The sequence below is a fragment of the Leucoraja erinacea genome, chromosome 1, assembly GCF_028641065.1.
Source record: "Leucoraja erinacea ecotype New England chromosome 1, Leri_hhj_1, whole genome shotgun sequence".
Lineage (NCBI taxonomy): Eukaryota > Metazoa > Chordata > Chondrichthyes > Rajiformes > Rajidae > Leucoraja > Leucoraja erinaceus.
This window is the reverse complement of record NC_073377.1, coordinates 123,649,220-123,668,286: the sequence shown is the minus strand read 5'-3', so window position 1 is coordinate 123,668,286 and position 19,067 is coordinate 123,649,220. Positions and strand designations below refer to the sequence as shown.

General features: G+C 42.3%; 1 protein-coding gene across 1 annotated transcript in view; it reads left to right on the top strand.

Annotated features, from left to right (window-relative positions):
* The first annotated feature begins 3,635 nt into the window (after window positions 1–3,635).
* LOC129701570 (leucine-rich repeat-containing protein 27-like) overlaps window positions 3,636–19,067 on the top strand; it is a 40,116-nt gene continuing 24,684 nt past the window's right edge. The window contains exons 1-6 of the mRNA XM_055642837.1: window positions 3,636–4,102; window positions 7,485–7,615; window positions 10,548–10,606; window positions 10,803–10,955; window positions 14,233–14,440; window positions 17,669–17,815. Coding sequence (XP_055498812.1) covers window positions 3,908–4,102; window positions 7,485–7,615; window positions 10,548–10,606; window positions 10,803–10,955; window positions 14,233–14,440; window positions 17,669–17,815 — 893 coding nt within the window. The 5' untranslated portion in view covers window positions 3,636–3,907. The remainder of the gene's footprint in view (window positions 4,103–7,484; window positions 7,616–10,547; window positions 10,607–10,802; window positions 10,956–14,232; window positions 14,441–17,668; window positions 17,816–19,067) is intronic.

Sequence of the window (19,067 nt, the reverse complement as noted above, 5' to 3'; positions counted from 1 at the left end):
TTGATGATTCCACAATGTTCATTTCCAATTCCTCGGCAAATGTACTAGTTTCCATCAGACAAGTAATGTCAGTGTCACAAAGCTGCCAGTCAATGACTGACTCCAACCAATAATCATTGACAATGCAAGAGACAGCAGACTGCTGGAATCTGGAGCAACACCTCTCCACATTCAGTCCTGATGCAGGATCTCGAACCTGAAACAGCAACAATAACTTTACCCCAACTGTTGCTGCTCGATCCATTAAGCCTTCCCACCATCGACAAGGCACATTAAGACTTTCCATTGGTTTTTAAGACTGCTTCAACAATCCTGCACATCACCATCCACGATAAAGAACTTCACTTTACTAGTACCCAATTGTTCAACCAAAATATTTATTCCTCATCAAATTGGCAAATGATAAATGCCTGGTATTTATATATTTACAAAGCACTGCACATAAATCATCTAAGCTATATCTACAGTACTTGCCAAAGGACAAGTGCAGATGGTAACACCAGCATCTTCAGGAGGACGTACATCATCTTGACTTGGAAATATATAACCTATCCTTCATGGGTCAATGAGCCTAAACTCTGGAGTTCCCAATTAATTCAAGGGTGATACAGTGGTGCAGTTGGTATAGCTGCTTACTCATAGTACCAAAGACTCAGGTTCGACCTCATGTGCTCTCTGTGTGGAGTTTGCACATCTCCTTATTCCTGTGTGGATTTCCTCCGGGTGTTCCAGTTTTCTCCCACATCAAAATTTGTGTAGGTTTGTAGGTTAAATGGCCTCTGTAAATTGCCGCTAATCTGCAGAGAGTGGATGAGAAAGTGAGATAACGTAGACCTAGTGTGAACGGGCTGGGCATGTTTTTACGTAGAGGGTGGTGAGTGCTTGAAATGCACTGCCGGGGAGGTGGTTGAGGCAGACACAATAGTGGCGTTTCGGAGACCTTTGGATATGGTCCATAGAGGAATATGGGTTATGTGCAGGCAGATAAGAACTGGTCTTAGAAACATAGAAACATAGAAAATAGGTGCAGGAGGAGGCCATTCGGCCCTTTGAGCCAGCACCACCATTCATTGTGGTCATGGCTGATCATCCCCTATCAATAACCTGTGCCTGCCTTCTTCCCATATCCCTTGACTCCACTAGCCCCTAGAACTCTATCTAACTCTCTCTTAAATCCATCCAGTGATTTGGCCTCCACTGCACTCTGTGGCAGGGAATTCCATAAATTCACAACTCTCTGGGAGAAAACTTTTTTCTCACCTCAGTCTTAAATGACCTCCCCTTGATTCTAAGACTGTGGCCCCCTGGTTCTGGACTCGCCCAACATAGAAAACATTTTTCCTGCAATTAGCTTGTGCAGTCAATTTATAATTTTATATATTTCTATAAGATCCCCCTCATCCTCCTAAAGTCCACTGAATACAAGCCTAGTCTTTTCAATCTTTCCTCATATGAGAGTCCCGCCGTCCCAGAGATCAATCTCGTGCTCCTACGCTGCACTGCCTCAATCACAAGGGCGTCCTTCCTCAAATTAGGAGACCAAAACTGTACACAATACTCCAGATGTGGTCTCGTGTCTGCCTGTCCCGCTGAGGTACTCCAGCATTTGGAGTCTATCGTCTGTGTATAAACAGCATCTGAAGTTCCTTCCAACACCTGAAACATGAACTGCTTCTCTTTCCACAGATGCTGCCTGTCTTGACATCATGCACAGCACTGAAGTTGTGGGGTGAAGGGCCTGGTCTTGTAATATACAGTCCTGTGTTCTGTTGCCTGATCGTTGGTGTAGACTCGGCCAAAGGGTCCGTTTCCATGCTGTATACTAAAACTAAATTAATCACTGTGGAAGTACTTTCACCAGGTGGATTGCAACTATTAAGCAGCTGATTAACCACGAATGTCATAAGGGCAAGTACAACTCAACAATACATCTGACTCAACAATCAGATCTCAAAAACAAATTGAAAACATCTCAGATTTCATTCACAGATTTGAATCACCAATCACCTGAACCATTTTGCTGAATACCTCCGCTCAGTCGGTCTAAGCCTACGCGATCTCCCGGTTACTAAACACTTTAACGTCCCCTCCCATTCTCACGCTGACTTTTGTGGCCTGGGGCTCCTCCACTGGCAGAGTGGGGCCCAACTCAAATCAGAGAAGCAGCTTCTCACATTTCGCATGGGCAACTTACGACCCAACGGTCTCAATCTTGATTTCTCTAACTTCAAGTAAACCCTTGCTTTCCTTCTCTCTCCACCCCTCCCCCATCCTAATTCTCTGACTCATTTCACTGTCCTTCTGATTAATTTTACTGATTGTATGCCACCATGTCACCCTCCCCTCAGCTAACAATGCACCATTCTACATTTCCTTAACAACGTCTGCTTTGATCTGTCATTTTCACAGCTTACCCTTCCATATCTCTAGACTCCCTCTCCCCTGACTCTGAGTCTGAAGAAGGTTCTCGACCCGAAACATAACCCACTCCTCTCCAGAGATGCTGCCTGTCCCGCTGAGGTACTCCAGCATTTGGAGTCTATCTTCTGTGTATAAACAGCATCTGCAGTTCCTTCCAACACCTGAAACATGAACTGCTTCTCTTTCCACAGATGCTGCCTGACTTTATTTTTGTTTTTTTCTTCAATATTTTACACAGAACATAGAACAGTGTAGCACAGGAACAGACCATCCGCCTCTCAACGTCTTTGCCAACTATCATGCAAAATTAAACTGATGCCATCTACCTACACGTGGGCTATTTGCTGTCTGTCACGTGCCTTGTGTCAAAGCCTTTTAAATCTTGCTATCATAGCCAAAGATCTTATAGCAGATCTCTGCTATAGGATCATAGCTGCCTCCACCACCTCCCTCGGCAGCACATTCCAGGAAACTACCACTCCCCGTGTAAAATATTGCCTCCATGTTTCCCCTCTCGCAGTAAATCCCTTTAATATTTGACATTTACACCATGGTAAGCAAAAAGACCATGCCTCTTGCTTCTATCAGGTAACTCCTCAACCTCCGAAGTTCTAAGGAAAACAATGCAAGTTTGCTAATCCAGGCGACATCTTGGTAAACCTCTCTCTTCTGCAGCCTCTCCGAAGCCTCCATAACCTTCCTGTAATGTGACGGCCAGAACTGCACACAATAATCGAACGCTTCCATTTATTGTCTCGTATTAATTTCACTGTAAATGTTAACTTTGTTTCTCTCGCCAACATATGCTGCCTGACTGACATGCTGAGTTTCCCCAACATTCACTATTTCCCCCCAAAATGATCACAATCTGAAGATATTTTACTTTTCAAACTTCTGCCGTACGTTTCATTTGGAAAGTGAAATATGTTATTCTTTCTTACTCTGTGGCTGGGTGTTTGTGTTCGACGGGGCCACCACGCTGCATTGGAAGCGCTGCATGAAGACCTGGGTGCTGTTAGCCCGGGTTCGGTATCTGCCAAGTCTTTGCCCTCAACTGCGGTGTTGGAATAGGGGGTGACCGAGGCGTTTCGCCTGAACTCACACACTCACTGCGGTCGGCCACTCACCCTCTGAGCGGCTCGTAAAGTCCGCCTGTGAACCGTGACAGCTACCAAACGTTACAAAAATCTCCATGGTTACAGCGGCGTCGTGCAGTGAACTTGAGCAAACACCCCAGCCTTGCTGTTGGAAAGCACAACTGACCCACACCCCTAACTGGATTGAAAGTATAATTTAACATTAGCCCACCGGACGCTTTATTTCCTCGGATCTGGGATGGGGATTTCTTTAACTAGTTCTCGGGTTGTGTTGCTCTGCTTTATAATTGTCTCAGGCTAAGACATTGCTGCATGGCACAGCGCCAGGACAGTTGGTGTAACTTTGCCGGTCGCTTTGGTACCGCTGTCGTGCGGTGGCTTGAATCCCTATGGAGTTCACCTCGATGCTCCCCGATTCTTCGGCGAAATGTCCCCCTAAATTTCGACATCTCTGCACCCCGACTTTGGGTCATGAGGGAGGCGATGGTGGAAGGCGGACTGAGGTCTGGTGCAGTGACAGATCACTTGATCTTTGCAAGAAAAACCTAACCTGTCTGAAGTGTGACATGCCGAGATATATCGAGGTAAATCGGCCTTTAATTTGTCCTTTCCCTGTCTCGGACAACCATATAACAATTACAGCACGGAAACAGGCGCATAGGCAGGGCAGGTTAATGCGAGATGTGGTTTGGAGAGTGCAGGGTGAACCTACAGTCCGTGCCGAACAACTTTTTTCCCTTAGTCCCACCTGCCTGCACTCATACTCTCCCACAGCCCATAACCCCCCCCACATCCTCCGAAACATCACCTATACTCCATAGATGCTGCCTCTCATCTCCAGCATTTTTGTTTACCTATTTTTCCTATCCAAGCCTTTCTCCTTACTCCATTTGCCAATTTTGACAAATAATCTTCATACATAGTTACCCACGATGCAACCTGCCTCCACCCCCTTTACTTCCTCCACCACCTGGATTAAATCATTCCACACCAAGAAACCACCACTCTCTACCCCCTAAAGAAGTTCCCCTCTCACCACCTTTCTTACCCCTAAACTTCTGTCAGTCTTGAATTCTGAAGTTGCATGTCTGCCTGACCCTCTGAGTTCCTTCAGTATTTTGGGGTTTTTTAGCTGCAGATTCCAGCATCTGCAGTTTCTTGTGCATTTATTTTGTTTGTCCTGCTCCCTCTTTCGTTTTCTCTGAACTGCTAGTTAACTACACAGGATTTACCATGGACCTTTTATTCCTAGGAATGTATCTTAGATTTAGACGTAGGAGAAAAGTTGCAAAATCACGTCCCGTTTCCAGAATTTAGAATCAGGGTATAGTGAGGATAGAAGTGGAATATAATTATTTACAGACAGACCCCCAAAATTTGAGATATCCTGCGCTCCAGAGAATAAAGACCTAATTATTCAACCTTAATTGGGCAATGGCATTCTCAAGTAACTTAGTTGGACCTTGAAACCCAGGCAACATTCTAGTAAATCTCTCTCTCTGTACTCTCTCTATCATTAAACTCCATCTGCCATCTTTCAGCCCATACTTCCAAATGGCCTAAATCACTCTGTAGACTTTGGAAATCCTCTTCATTATCCACAACACGCCCTATCTTGGGATCATCTGCCTCGATACTTAGCATTTACATAATAATGAAGTGCATTGAGAGGTTTGTTATGGCCTGACAACTCCTGCCTCAGAATTGACCAGATTCTTCAATTTCCCTCTCACGAGATCATTGATGCTCTGTCACTGGTACATGACGCAAACATCAAAGGACCTGTTCAACACCGACCCCTGAGGCATCACCCACTAGTCCTGTGCCTCCAACCCGACAAACAACCATCCACCATTACCCTCTGGCTTCTCCCATTCAGCCACTGTTGAATCCATCTTGCTACTCCTGCATTTATACCCAACAGTTGAACCTTCTTAACCAACCTTCCATGAGGAACCTTGTCAAAGGCCTTACTAAAGTCCATATAGACAACATCCACTGCTTTACCCTCGTCAATTTACAAGATACAAGATACAAGATACATTTAATTGTCATTTGGACCCCTTGAGGTCCAAACGAAATGCCGTTTCTGCAGCCATACATTACAAACACATAGACCCAAGACACAACCTCCAAACCATCATCTACATAATTCAAAACTGGCAACATCCAGGCCATGCCTTCTCACATAGTCGGTACAGGAGGTGTGATGGAAGGCCTAACAACTAAACTTACCTTGGTATCTCCCTCCTTGGGGAAACAAGGAACTGCACTCTCCCCCCCTAGATGTCAGAGTCAAAGTCAAAGCCCCCGGCTGGCGATGGCAATGTGTTGTTTGCACGTTGTCCCGCGACCATTTAAGCCACGCCGGGTGGTGCGAGGTCGTACACCTTAGGTCCCACCTGCCTGCACTCATACTTGGTGTTAGAGCCCCCTTCCAATGGAAGCTCATTCCACACCGCTGTGCGCTCGCAGAGTCCCGCGGCCCTATTCCAAGCCGCGCGGGGCAGTTCAGTCAGGCCCACTCGCTCCAGGAGCTCTTCAACCCCGCAACTCGGGCGAGGGAAGTCGCCGTTGCGAGAGCCCTGAAAAGCGGTCCCATCCAGGGGAGCCGCGGGCTCCCGGTGTGCCGCCTCCACCGCTCCAACCGTTCCGGACTCGGCCAGCCCCGCGACGGCGACGGTGAGTTGTAGCACCAGAGTCCCCGGCTTCTTCCTGTTGGAGGCCGCTCCTCGTTGCGGCCCCAACGACAACGGAAACCCGACGAGGAAAAGGTCGGGTCTCCAGTGCAGGGAGAGATTTTAAAAAGTTTCCCCCCCCCCCCCCCCCCACCCCACCCCCACCCCCCACCCCACCCCCCCCCACCCCCCCACACACACACCCCCAACAAAAAATAACAAAAACTACATTAAAACACAGACAGAAAATAATAAAACGCGGACAGACTGCAGAGGCCGCAGAGGCCGCTGCTGGCCAGAGCCGCGCCGCCCACCGGATTTCCCTAGTAACCTCTTCAAAAAATTCAAGAAGATTAGTCAAACATGACCTTCCAGGCACAAATCCATGCTGACTGTTCCTAATCAGACCCTGTTTATCCAGATGCTTATATATCTTATCTCAAAGTATTTTATCCATTAATTTGCCCACCACTGAAGTCAAACTAACAGGCCTATAATTGCTAGGTTTACTCTTAGAACCCTTTTTAAACAATGGAACAACATGCGCAGTACGCCAATCCTCGGGGACTATTCCCGTTTCTAATGACATTTGAAATATTTCTGTCAGTTTTGTGTGTTGTCTCTGTCTATGTGCCTGTGATGCTACTGCAAGCAAGATTTTGATTATACCTATATCTCACCATACTTGTATATTTGATAATAAACTCGAAGCTACATCTCTTTTTTTTTTACCAATACTCACGTGTGTTAAATTTCAATTAAATCAAAAGGAAATTGGGGACAAGCACAACTAGAGACCATCATTAAAAGATAGGTACCAAGAAAACTATGCGAGAATTCAAAATAAATGTTGTTATTCAAAATGTGGTGAGAATATGAAACTTGCTGTCTCTGGCAGTAACTGAAATGATTAATATAGATGTATTTCAGAAGAAGCAGGACAAGTGTATGTGAGAGAAAGGAACAAAGTATTGTACTTGTGGACAGACATGAGAGACACAGGAGAAGACTATTCCTAGATGCCAGTTTGTTTTGCTTGTGCTCAACAACCTGCTTCTGAATCATGTAATCCATGTGATCCTGTGTCGGTAACAGGCTGTTCTGTTGGGATCACTCAAATTCATTTTTAATACCTACCAGTTTAATTTATTGTATCTTTTGTCTACATTTCTGTGTCCTGTTGCAATAAGATACATGATGATCGTCTATTTCGAGCTATTCTCTGCTCATGCGGATTAAAATTTACAAAATAGCAGATGCTTTATTAATATCTTCTGCTCTCCTGCAGCATCTCTATCTAGAGGGCAATTTGCTACAAGAGTTGCCAGAGGAATTATTTGATCACCTGCCACAGCTTGTCTGGTTAGACTTACGAAAGAATAAACTGGAGAAACTGCCTGCTGCCATTGGAAAGCACAGGTATTGAAGCACAATCCTCGGAGTTGTGTAGCACGAGGGCATTGCAGCATTGCACATAGTCAATACACCCTGGAGTTGATTACTATTTCATTGAATCGCTTCTGAAACTGCAATGATTCCTTTGGTAGAATTGCTGCTGTCATTTGTCTGCAATATTCACTGATGAATAAAGGTTGCTTTGCAAATCAGTGGAAAGCATCCCAGCAAGCTCATGTTTTTAAGACGAAAAGGGCAAAAAGGGCACAAGGACTTTAAAACTTTTGCCTTCCATCACAGTGAGGAGGGCCTGGTAGAGGTACTAGGGTGGGTGTTAAATCTGTGTTTATTGTGTGTTTTGTTATTTTATTCTATGTTATGACTGCAAGGCATGAAATTTCGTTCAGACTGTAAAGTCTGAATGACAATAAAGGATACTTTACTTTACTTTACTTTACTTTGCATGATGAAAATGTCTTTAAAAATGTTTCATTGAAATAAACTGACCCCACTTTAACGATTTTTCAAAATACCATTATTTCTTGGAGGATCATTGATCCAAGACTATCTGGGAGCCCACTTCACTGACAGAGTCCCTGGCTCCACCACCAATGCTGGCTGTTAGTCCTGTCCCAAATGCCAGTGGGGAAATATTTCTCAATGGCTGGAAAGGGTTCATCTGTAATACTTGCCTTAAGTTACCAGGTTTTTTAGAGTGGCATGGTTGCATCGGGTCCATCCATTTGAAGGCCAAATAAATTATTTGTTTAAGTCATGTTCATAAGTCATGGGAGCAGAATTAGGCCATTCCACTCATCGAGTTTACTCTGCCATGTCTAATCTATTTTTCCCTCTCAACCCCATTCTCCTAATTTCTCCTTGTAACCTTTCGCAGATTTTTGATTGCTAACGGTGTCAATCTCCGCTTTAAAAATACCCAATGACTTGGCCTCCACAGATTCACTACCCATTGTCTAAAGCAATTTCTTCTTGTCTCCTTTCTGAAGGTATGTCCATTTATTCTGAGGCAGTATGCCCTGGTCCTAGACTCCCCCACTGGTGAAAACATCCTCTGCACATCCTTTCTATCCAAGCCACTCACTATTAGAAACATAAAAACATAGAAAATAGGTGCAGAAGTAGGCCATTTGGCCCTTCAAGCCAGCACCACCATTCAATAGGATCATGGTTGATCATCCAAAATCAGTACCCCGTTCTGGCTTTTCCCCCATATCCCTTGATTCCCTTAGCCCTAAGAGCTAAATCTAACTCTATTTTGAACACATCCAGTGAATTAGCTTACAGTGCCTTCTGTGGCAGAGAATTCAGCAGATTCACAACTCTCTGGGTGAAAAAGTTTTTCCTCATCTCATTCCTAAATGGCCTACCCCTTATTCTTAACTGTGATCCCTGGTTATGGACTCCCCCAACACCAGGAAAAATTTCCTGCATCTACCCTGTCCAATCCTCTAAGAATGTTATATGTTTCTATAAAATTCCCACTCATCCTTCTAAATTCCAGCAAATAAAAGCCCAGTTGACCCATTCTTTCATCATACATAAGTCCCACCATCCCGGGAAATAACTTGGGGAACCTACGCTGCACCCCCTCAACAGCAATAATGTTCTTCCTCAAAATTAGAAGACCAACATTACACACAATACTCCAGGTGAGGTCTCACCAGGGCCCTGTATAACTGCAGTAGGACCACTTTGTTCCTAAACTAAATCCTCTCACAATGAAGGCCAATTGGCTTTCTTTACTACCTGCTGTACCTGCATGCTTATTTTCAGTGACTGATGTACAAGCACACCCAGGTCTTGTTGCACCTCCGCTCCTCCTAATCTGACTCCATTCAAATGATAATCTGCCTTCCTGTTATTGCCACCAAAGTAAATAGCCTCACATTTATCCACATTATACTGCATCTGCCATGCTTCTGCCCACTCACCCAAGTCGCACTAGCTTCTCATTTTCACCCTACAAACAGCTTACAATGGCCTGTTTCCTTTATCATCGTTACTTCTTTGCATATCTTTAATTCATTGTTCTTAATCTTTCCTCCTCAACGTCTATTTCTCTCGTTTCCCTCATCCCTAACCAGTCTACCCAAAACATCACCCATTCCTTCTCTCCAGAGATGCTGCCTGTCCCGCTGGGTTACTCTAGCTTTTTGTGTCTATCAGCAGATTGTAATGCTTGTTGCTTTACATTGCGAACGTAAGCCTTATTGCAGCAACTAGATAACATGGCTTTGGGCCAAGTTGAGATATTTGGTTCCAAACATCCTGATTCCAGTGTTAATAATACTGGATTGTTCAGGAGGAATATCTATTTCCAATGCGTCACTTTGACTCTACTAATTATTCCCTCGGTCGTGTTGTTGTTTAACCTCATCATTTAGGGGATTTTTTAAACTGATAACCAAGACTGTTTGAAAAAGTGATAATATAAGCAAGAAACATTTATAATGGGCCAGAGGGCATAGCCTCAGAATTAAAGGACGTTCCTTTAGGAAGGAGATGAGGAGGAATTTCTTCAGTCAGAGGGTGGTGCATCTATGGAATTCCTCGCCACAAAAGACTGTAGAGGCCAAGTCAATGGATATTTTTAAGGCAGAGATAGATTCTTAATTAGTATGGGTGTCAAGAGTTATGGGGAGAAGGTAAGAGAATGGGGTTAGGAGGGAGAGATAGATCAGCCATGATTGAATGGCGGAGTAGACTTTATTCGCCAAATGGCCTAATTCTGCTCCTTACACATATGACCTTATTATAATGCATTTTTTGTGTGCAATTATCTGCATTTAGTGTTACTTTTGTACATAGATTGAGAAGAACAAACAAAATACATTATTATAGTAATACAGAAAATGCCTGAAAGTACTTAGCAGTTAAGCAGTAGAATAAACTTAATATCTAATGTGATTAATGGCAGTAAAGAATTATTTTTCAGATGTCTTCGAGCACTACTGTTGGAGACAAATCCACTTAGAGAGTTACCTGTTGAACTAGGTAAGTATCATTGTTTAAAAGTGGAAAATGAAACTGCATTTTAATTTGCTGCTTTCATTAACATTCTTCAAACAACGTCAGTTAGTTTTAGTGATGATCTCAGTGAAACTATTTTGTGAATACTGAATTTATGGTATCTATTTTGTTTACATTGCAGTTTCTTGGCATTATAAATTGATACTGTTTTATTTTTCAGGAAATGTACAATCCCTTAAAGCACTTAATCTGAGGAACTGTCCACTCCAGTTTCCACCTTCGGAAGTAGTGAATTTAGGCACACAAGTTATTCTTTCCTTTCTTCGGGAGCAAGCTTGTAAACCTCTTCTTCAAACTCTAAATCTAGAAACAGGTAGCACTTGAAAATCTATAATTATTTTTAATTTTCAGAATTTAAGTAGACAGTTTCAAAAGAACAATTTAATGTATATTTTTGATCACGAAACCAATTGTATAGAAAATGAAATCCTGCTGCTTCACATGTCTGGATTAATGATAATACAAATTACATGAGACAATCCTTTTATCAAACATCAATCTGAACATTCCGTTCAGCATACGATTCAAACCATTTATATTCTGTAGCCAAACCCATTAAATTTGGAGTTGGTACCTTTCTAAAAAAATTGAGACAAAAGCTAAGCAATTTTTTTAAATAAACCATGCAATGATTCAATATCAGAAGAGATCAGCAAGAATTAATAGTTATCTGAATGATGCAACAAATAGCAGTAAATTATAGATGGGTGGCATAAACAGTGAAATTCTACTTATTTGAGTGCACAAAATGGGAAGTAATTGAACAACACTGTGGGCAGCACCTTAGTGCAGCTATTAGAGCAGCTGACACACATTGTCAGAGACCTAGCTTCAATCCTGACTTTGGGTGCTGTCTGTTTGCACGTTCCTAATGTGACTTTCCCACTTTCCAAAGATGCGTGGATTTGTAGGTTAATTATCCGCTGTAAATTGACTCTAGTGTGTAGGAAGTGGATGTGAAAGTGGGATAACATAGAACCAGTGTGAATGGGTGATCGATGATCATCGCAGACACGGTGGACCAAAGGGCCTGTTTCCATGCCATCTCTAAACAAAACTCAATTGGACACACCAATTTAACATCAATAGAGTTATTGTTAAATCACTTTAAAAATATCCTGCTTTCCAGTTAAAACCTACAACTGTTGAGGGTACACAATTTTGTCTCACTACAGATAAACTCTGGTTATCTCACCTATTCTGCAAAATTATTTATCAAGTATCAAATATGTAGTTGGTGTTAATTTACATAATTACATTCTCTTCACTTGTGTTAATTATTTGATGATGAGTGCATTGTCAGAGAGAAAAATAATAAACCTGCATTGGAAAGTTACAAACAATTATGAGCAAGCTCTCAATGGCTTAAAGTGTCAGGTTCTTCAGCCTGTCAAAGGACACTAACTTGCAATCAATATTTTTTGCAAAATCTCTTTTGTATTCAATTACCAAGATTAATTTTCCAAAAAAGATGCACAGTGTTCTCAATATTGACCAATGCATAAGAGAAATAAGTTCAAATTCAAGTTCAAGTTTTGGGTTGCCATACAGCCATACAAATACAAATATAAAGAACACAACTCACAATAGAATTTAACATGAACATCCCCACACAGCGGAATCAACATTTCCCACTGTGAGGGATGGCAACAAAGTTCAGCCCTCTTCCACTTTGTTCACCTATTGAGGCCTCCACAGACGCCACAACGGTGGACCGATGTTTCAGGCCCTCTCGTCAGGATGATGGAGCTCCAGCGTTGGAAGAACACTCTCAGCGGTTTGGAGTTCCGAATCGGCCGCTTCCTACTGGAGACCGCGGCTCCTGAAGTCCACAGGCCGAGCGGGGCGGAGCTCCAACACGGCAATCCTCAGCGAACGATCCCAGGCTCCGCGATGTTAAAGTCTGCGCCGCTCGCGGCTGGAAGCTCCGCAGACGACAGCTCCACGATGTTAGAGTCGGTAGACCCAGCACACCAGAGCTTCCAACACGGCGATCCTCGGTAAGGCTCCGCGGTGGTACTTCAGTGCTGCGCCGCCACTGAAGCCAAAGCTCTAGCTGGTCTCTGGCAGGAAAGGCCGCGCCAATCCAGATGATAGGCTTCGAGGAGGGGGTGAAGATGCGGCTCAGAGGAAAGACGCATCCTTGACCAGGTAGGGTCTGGTGAAAACAGTTTCCCCCTCCCCCCCACATAAAAAGATGAAAAGACCTCTTAAACAAAACTTTTTAACGATCTAAAAATAAAAAAAAGGATGAAAGAACGAACAGCTGCAGGCGGGGCAGCCATACTCAACGGCGCCACCCTCCGAAAAACCCTCCAAAATAATCTGTGCTTTCCAGTATAGCAAGTTTTATTTTACAATCAGGATGCAAACAGCTCAAAATATGTGGTCCTGAGTCATTTGGTTACTGAAGCAGCACTGTGGCTAAACTGGTTTCAGTCAATATTTCACGTAGATACCAACATCCACTATTTCCTAATATTCTATGTGTTGAAGCAATTACACACAACCAGCTAACTCTGAAAGGTGGTTAAAACTAGGCTTTAGACAATAGACAATGCACAATAGGTGCAGCAGTAGGCCATTTGGCCATCGAGCCAACACCGCCATTCACTGGGAATATGGCTGATCATCCACAATCAGTACCCCGTTTCTGCCTTTTCTCCATATTCCTGGACTCTGCTATCTTTAAGAGCTCTATCTTACTCTCTCTTGATATCATCCAGAGAATTGGCCTTCACTGCCTTCTGAGGCAGAGAATTCCACAGATTCACAACTCTTTGGGCGAAAAAGTTTTTCCTCATCTCCATTCTAAAGGGCCTACCCCTTATTCTTAATTTGTGGCCCCAGGTTCTGGACTCCCCCAACATCGGGAACATGTTTCCTGCCTCTAGCGTGTCCAATCCCTAAATAATCTTATATGTTTCAATAAGATCTCCTCTCATCTTTCTAAATTCCAGTGTATACAAGCCCAGTCGCTCCATTCTTTCAACATATGACAGTCCCGCCATCCCGGGAATTAACCTTGGGAACCTACGTTGCACTCCCTCAATAGCAAGAATGTCCTTCCTCAAATTTGGAGACCAATACTGCGCACAATACTCCAGGTGTGGTCTTACAAGGGCCCTTGTGGGAGGAGAGAAAGTATTTCATTAAAAAGATGTAAAGACACACTTTTGACAAATCCAGTACCAACCCCTTAAGCTAGTCGCTGTTTGTGATTATTGTTCCATTACTTCCCATCTTCTGCACTCGATTAAGTTAAACTTTACTTGTTAATGGCAATCATCTAAAACCAGTTAGGCCTTTCTTGCAGACTTTTATAATTAGTTAATGACATAATTGTTTTTGTTTGAAATTTCAGGTAATGCTGTATTTTGTGGAAGGAGCGAATTGTATTACAAATCTCCGCAGGCAATTACTACAAAAGATAAAAATGTTAGGTCTTATTAATTTTATGTACATAGCCAAAAAGAAGCAACATCCATTCATTGATTCTAATTATAGGAGCTGAAACTGTTAATAATAGTATACAAACTATTATTATTTTATTGTTTCTACTAGTTTCTTTCTTATTTTTGCCGCTGCAGATCACTACATTCAAAAACCAAATCAGTTCCACAGAGTCATGAAGATGCAAAATTCACTGGAACTTCATTCCAATATCCAGAATAAAGATGAGCTCCAAAGAACCACAAAATCATTACTATCAGTCCAAAGTCAAAGACTTCATGATAGGTTTGTCCATAAACCCATGATCTATCGCAGCATAATCAACAGAAAAGATATTTTGGAAAGGTATGTAATGATTCAATCACGCATATTAGAAATTATTTAATTATCGTAAGCATGAATGCAATTTGAATGGAAATAACAACGAAAGAAAACTGATGGTTTTTAGCTGTTCTAATGAAGTATTTCTGACTGTGTTTTTCTACACTATTCCTACCTGACGTGCTGAGTGTTTCCAGCATAGTCTGCTTTTATTTCAGATTTTCAGCATAGTTTTCTTTTAATGTTCATTGATCATTGTTGTAAGGAGTTTAATATAAATCATGGCTTAAATCAATTTTGGAAGTTGCAGAAACTCTATAGCTTACAATTTGCATCCATGTTCTCCTGCAAGTCATTGCTTTTGACTTTAAATCTGAAAATCCTACAAAAATGGGTCAAGAAATCTGCTCACCCACTTTCTCAATAGCAATCAGAGATGGCTAATAAATAACATGTGGACAACAATTTACATAATTGCCAGGAATGAATACATACAGTATGTCACATTAGTTTAGTCAGTAATACTTTAATGAATAATAGACTTGCTGATGTCCAACCACACATGTTTGTGCAACTGCTAACATATTGTTTAACTAAACAGTTCTTGATGTCTACTCATTTATTTAAACCAATATGTTTTACCATGGAAGGTATTTATTCCATCTACTGCAAAAATTACTGTGTGATATGAAAGAATGATGATGGCTGGGAAATGAAACGTCATTTGAACATGCTGGAAGACCTCAATAGATAAAGCAACATGTGGATGAAAACCAATGCCACTGGTTTGTGTTTCTCTGATAAACAAGCTGCCAAATCATTGTAGAGTTCATCATTTCCATCAATATCTTGAGATTCGGATTTTAACCTGGAGGTTAATGAAAACGGTGGATACCAAATTCCTATTTGTACGGGAAGGCTATCAAGTTTGAAGGGATCTTATTATCTCCAGTCTTGTGTGCAGACAATTGGAGACCTCTCTCACTCACTTCACATCTAGGGTAATGGATGAACAGAAGGAAATTCACAATAGTCAGGAAATGGTGTTGGGTAGACGGATAGGGCTGAAGGTTGATAAAGCCTCAGGGCCTGATGGTCTGCATCCCAGGGTACTCAAGGAGGTGGTTCTACAAATCGTGGATGCATTGGTGATCATTTTCCAATGTTCTATAGATTCTAGATCAGTTCCTGTGGATTGGAGGGTAGCTAATGTTATCCAACTTTTCAAGAAAAGATGGAGAGAGAAAGCAGGGAATTATAGACCAGTTAGCCTGACGTCAATGGTAGAGAAGATGCTGGACTCGATTATCAAAGATGTAATAGCAGCGCATTTGGATAGCAGTAACAGGATTGGTCCAAGTCAGCATGGATTTATGAAGGGGAAATCATGCTTGACAAATCTTCTGGAATTATTTGAGGATGTAACAGGTAAAATGGACAAGGGAGAGCCAGTGGATGTAGTGTACCTGGAATTTCAGAAAGCCTTTGATAACGTCCCACACAGGAGATTAGTGGGCAAAATTAGAGCACATAGTATTTGGGGTAGGATATTGGCATTGGCAGAAAATTGGTTGGCAGACAGGAAACAAAGAGTAGGGATTAACGGATCCCTTTCAGAATGGCAGGCAGTGGGGTGCCACAAGGCTCGGGACTGCAGCTATTTACAATATACATTAATGATTTAGATGAAGGAATTAAAAGTACCATTCGCAAATTTGCAGATGACACAAAGCTGGGTGGCAGTGTGAACTGTGAAGAAGATGCTATGAGAATGCAGGGTGACTTGGACAGGTTGGGGACTGGGCAGATGTATGACATATGCAGTATAATGTGGATAAATGTGAGGTTATCCACTTTGGTGGCAAGAACGGGAAGGCAGAGTATTATCTGAATGGTATCAGATTAGGAAAAGGGGAAGTACATCGAGACCTGGGTGTCCTAGTACATCAGTCACTGAAAGTTACCCTTTAATCCCTACTTTTTGTTTCCCTATGGTTTGAAGGGTCTCAACCTGAAACGTCACCCATTCCTTCTTAACAGTCTTTTTGATTGGGTGAATGAGATATCTGAAATTAACAAGCAGTTTTATTTGTTTAAAATCTCCCTTGAGCATCTGCACTCTTCCATATGGCAACAAGAGCCCGTTGCATGAATTCATTTTACGCTGCACACTTCATGTTTCAGATTGTCGAAAGAAAGTTAATTTGCTTTTGACTCACTACATCTGTTCGATGAGTACTTGCTTCTGACTCTTCTTACCAACTATAGCAGCTGATATTCTCCATGAAAGTTAAGAATTACCATGCCTCCTGAACTGTGATAGTTCACATGGCAAACCAAATTCTTCGTAATCTGAAGGGGACTTGTAAAAATACCTAATTTGATAGGTAATGATAGAATGTAGGTTGGATGTTTAAATAAATTCTCAATTGTTGTATACAATGAGGATAAATATGTTGTCCACTTTGCTGGGAAAACAGGAAGGCAAAATGATCATTTGAGCAGCAAGACATTAATTAAGGGGGGGGGGGGGGGGGGGGGGGGGGGGGGGGGGGGTGGGGGGGGGGGGGGGGGGGGGGGGGGGGGGGTTGTTCCTGTATACATCTGTCAATGAAAGTAAGCATGCATGTGCAAGAAGAAGTTAAGAAGGCTGGTAAATCTGTGGAATTCTCCACCACTAAAGGCATTTAAGACCAAATATATTACAGAAGGAATGTGTGAAGAAGGAACTGCAGTTGCTGGTTTACACTGAAGATGGACACAAAATGCTAAAGTAACTCAGCAGGACTGAAGAAGGGTCTCGACCCAAAACGTCACCCATTCCTTCTCTCCAGGGATGCTGCCTGTCCTGTTGAGTTGCTCCAGTATTTTGTGTCAAGATTACAGGATGAGTTAGATATAGTACTACTGCATAAAAAGGAACAAGGAACTCAATTTGAATGATCATTCATAATGATATTGGATGGCAGACCAGGCTTGAAGGGCTGAATGGCCTACTCCTACTCTTAATTTCTTTGCCCGTTTCTATTTCTATAGCAAATAGAAATTAGTCACTTATACTGCATGAAATTGCTTAACAATAGTAACTTGGCAGTACCCAGAATGTTTTGGATGTTCTTGGAGGTACAGTAGTTTCAGCCTGCTTTGTTCTATGATCAGAGATCATTTTCACCAAAGTGTTCAAAATCCTAGCTATTCTCTTTAATAACTTTAATGCTTTCTTCATAAGCTAATTAGATTTTATACCCACAGTGGTGACTGCAGGCAAAACTTTGAAATAAAAGCAAACACCAAGGGTAATACTGGCAATATACATCAGAAGAGGACTGTTAAGGGAAAAATTCTTCCTACTTTGAAAGAATTGTTGGAAAAGCAAGATTACACAGGACAAATCCAAAGGTAAGCAGATTATTAAATGTGGCCTCTGTAATGCATATGTAATTGATTGAAGCATATGTTATAAGAATTGGCCCCCCTGTGCATAATCTTAAAATATACTAGACCAATGGCAGACCCATTGGGTCTGCTCCCCCAATGCAGCCGTTCCCTACCTGTAGCCATTCCCTACCCGCAGCCCCCACGGGAGACGTGGCCCTCGAACTGAAGCCGTTCTTGAAAGGCCAAATTAAATGGCGTCTCTTGAGTTTGAAATGCGGGCGCCGGCAGCCGTTATGGTCGCTGGCCAGCAGGCGGCGACAAAATGAGTGAGTGGGGGGGGAGAAGGATTTGATTAAAAACGTGTACTTAAAGGCGACGAAATGTAATGAGGAGCGGATACTTAGAAAGAAAAGCGAAATCTCCACAGAAATGGAAAAGACCTGGGAGATTGAGCGTCTGGATTCAGCGTGGCAGTGAATCAAAGGAAGAAAGTAAAAGGATCCATTCCGATTGGACATCTGCGAGCATCGGCCATTCCGATTGGACATCTGCGAGCATCGGCCGTTCCGATTGGACATCTGCGAGTATTGGGCACGAATCAAAAGCCAGTCGTCAGGCACATAGTTTTATAGATATATAGAAGATAGATAGATAGATAGATAGATAGATAGATAGATAGATAGATAGATAGATAGATAGATAGATAGATAGATAGACAGACAGACAGACAGACAGACAGACAGACAGAGAGACAGAGAGATAGATAGATAGATAGATAGATAGATAGATAGATAGATAGATAGATAGATAGATAGATAGATAGATAGATAGATAGATAGATAGATAGATAGATAGATAGAAGATATGTTTTCACATTGTATGTATTGCAATGAAAATTCTGCATTGAGATTTGTTGAGTATGTCATTTGCCTTGGGTTAAATTTCTTCTTTACTTCTCTGGTCTCTAATTAGTCCCTGGGTGGCTTTGGGCCATAGGAAACCTAATGTGGATACATTTCCCTGCGCTTTCCTGTTCATCAATTTAAGAAATCCCGGAAGAATTGTTTAAAGAATTGTGTTTCACTCAGATTTCCTATACTTTCACTGAAGTAAAATTAGATAATCAGAAGAAGCCTTGTACTAAATCAGCAGTCAAGTCTACATGTGTAGGAAGGAACTGCAGATAATGGTATAAAATGCTGGAGTGATTCAGCAGATCGGACAGCATCTCTGGAGAAAAGGAATAGGTGACGTTTTGGGTCGACACCCTTCT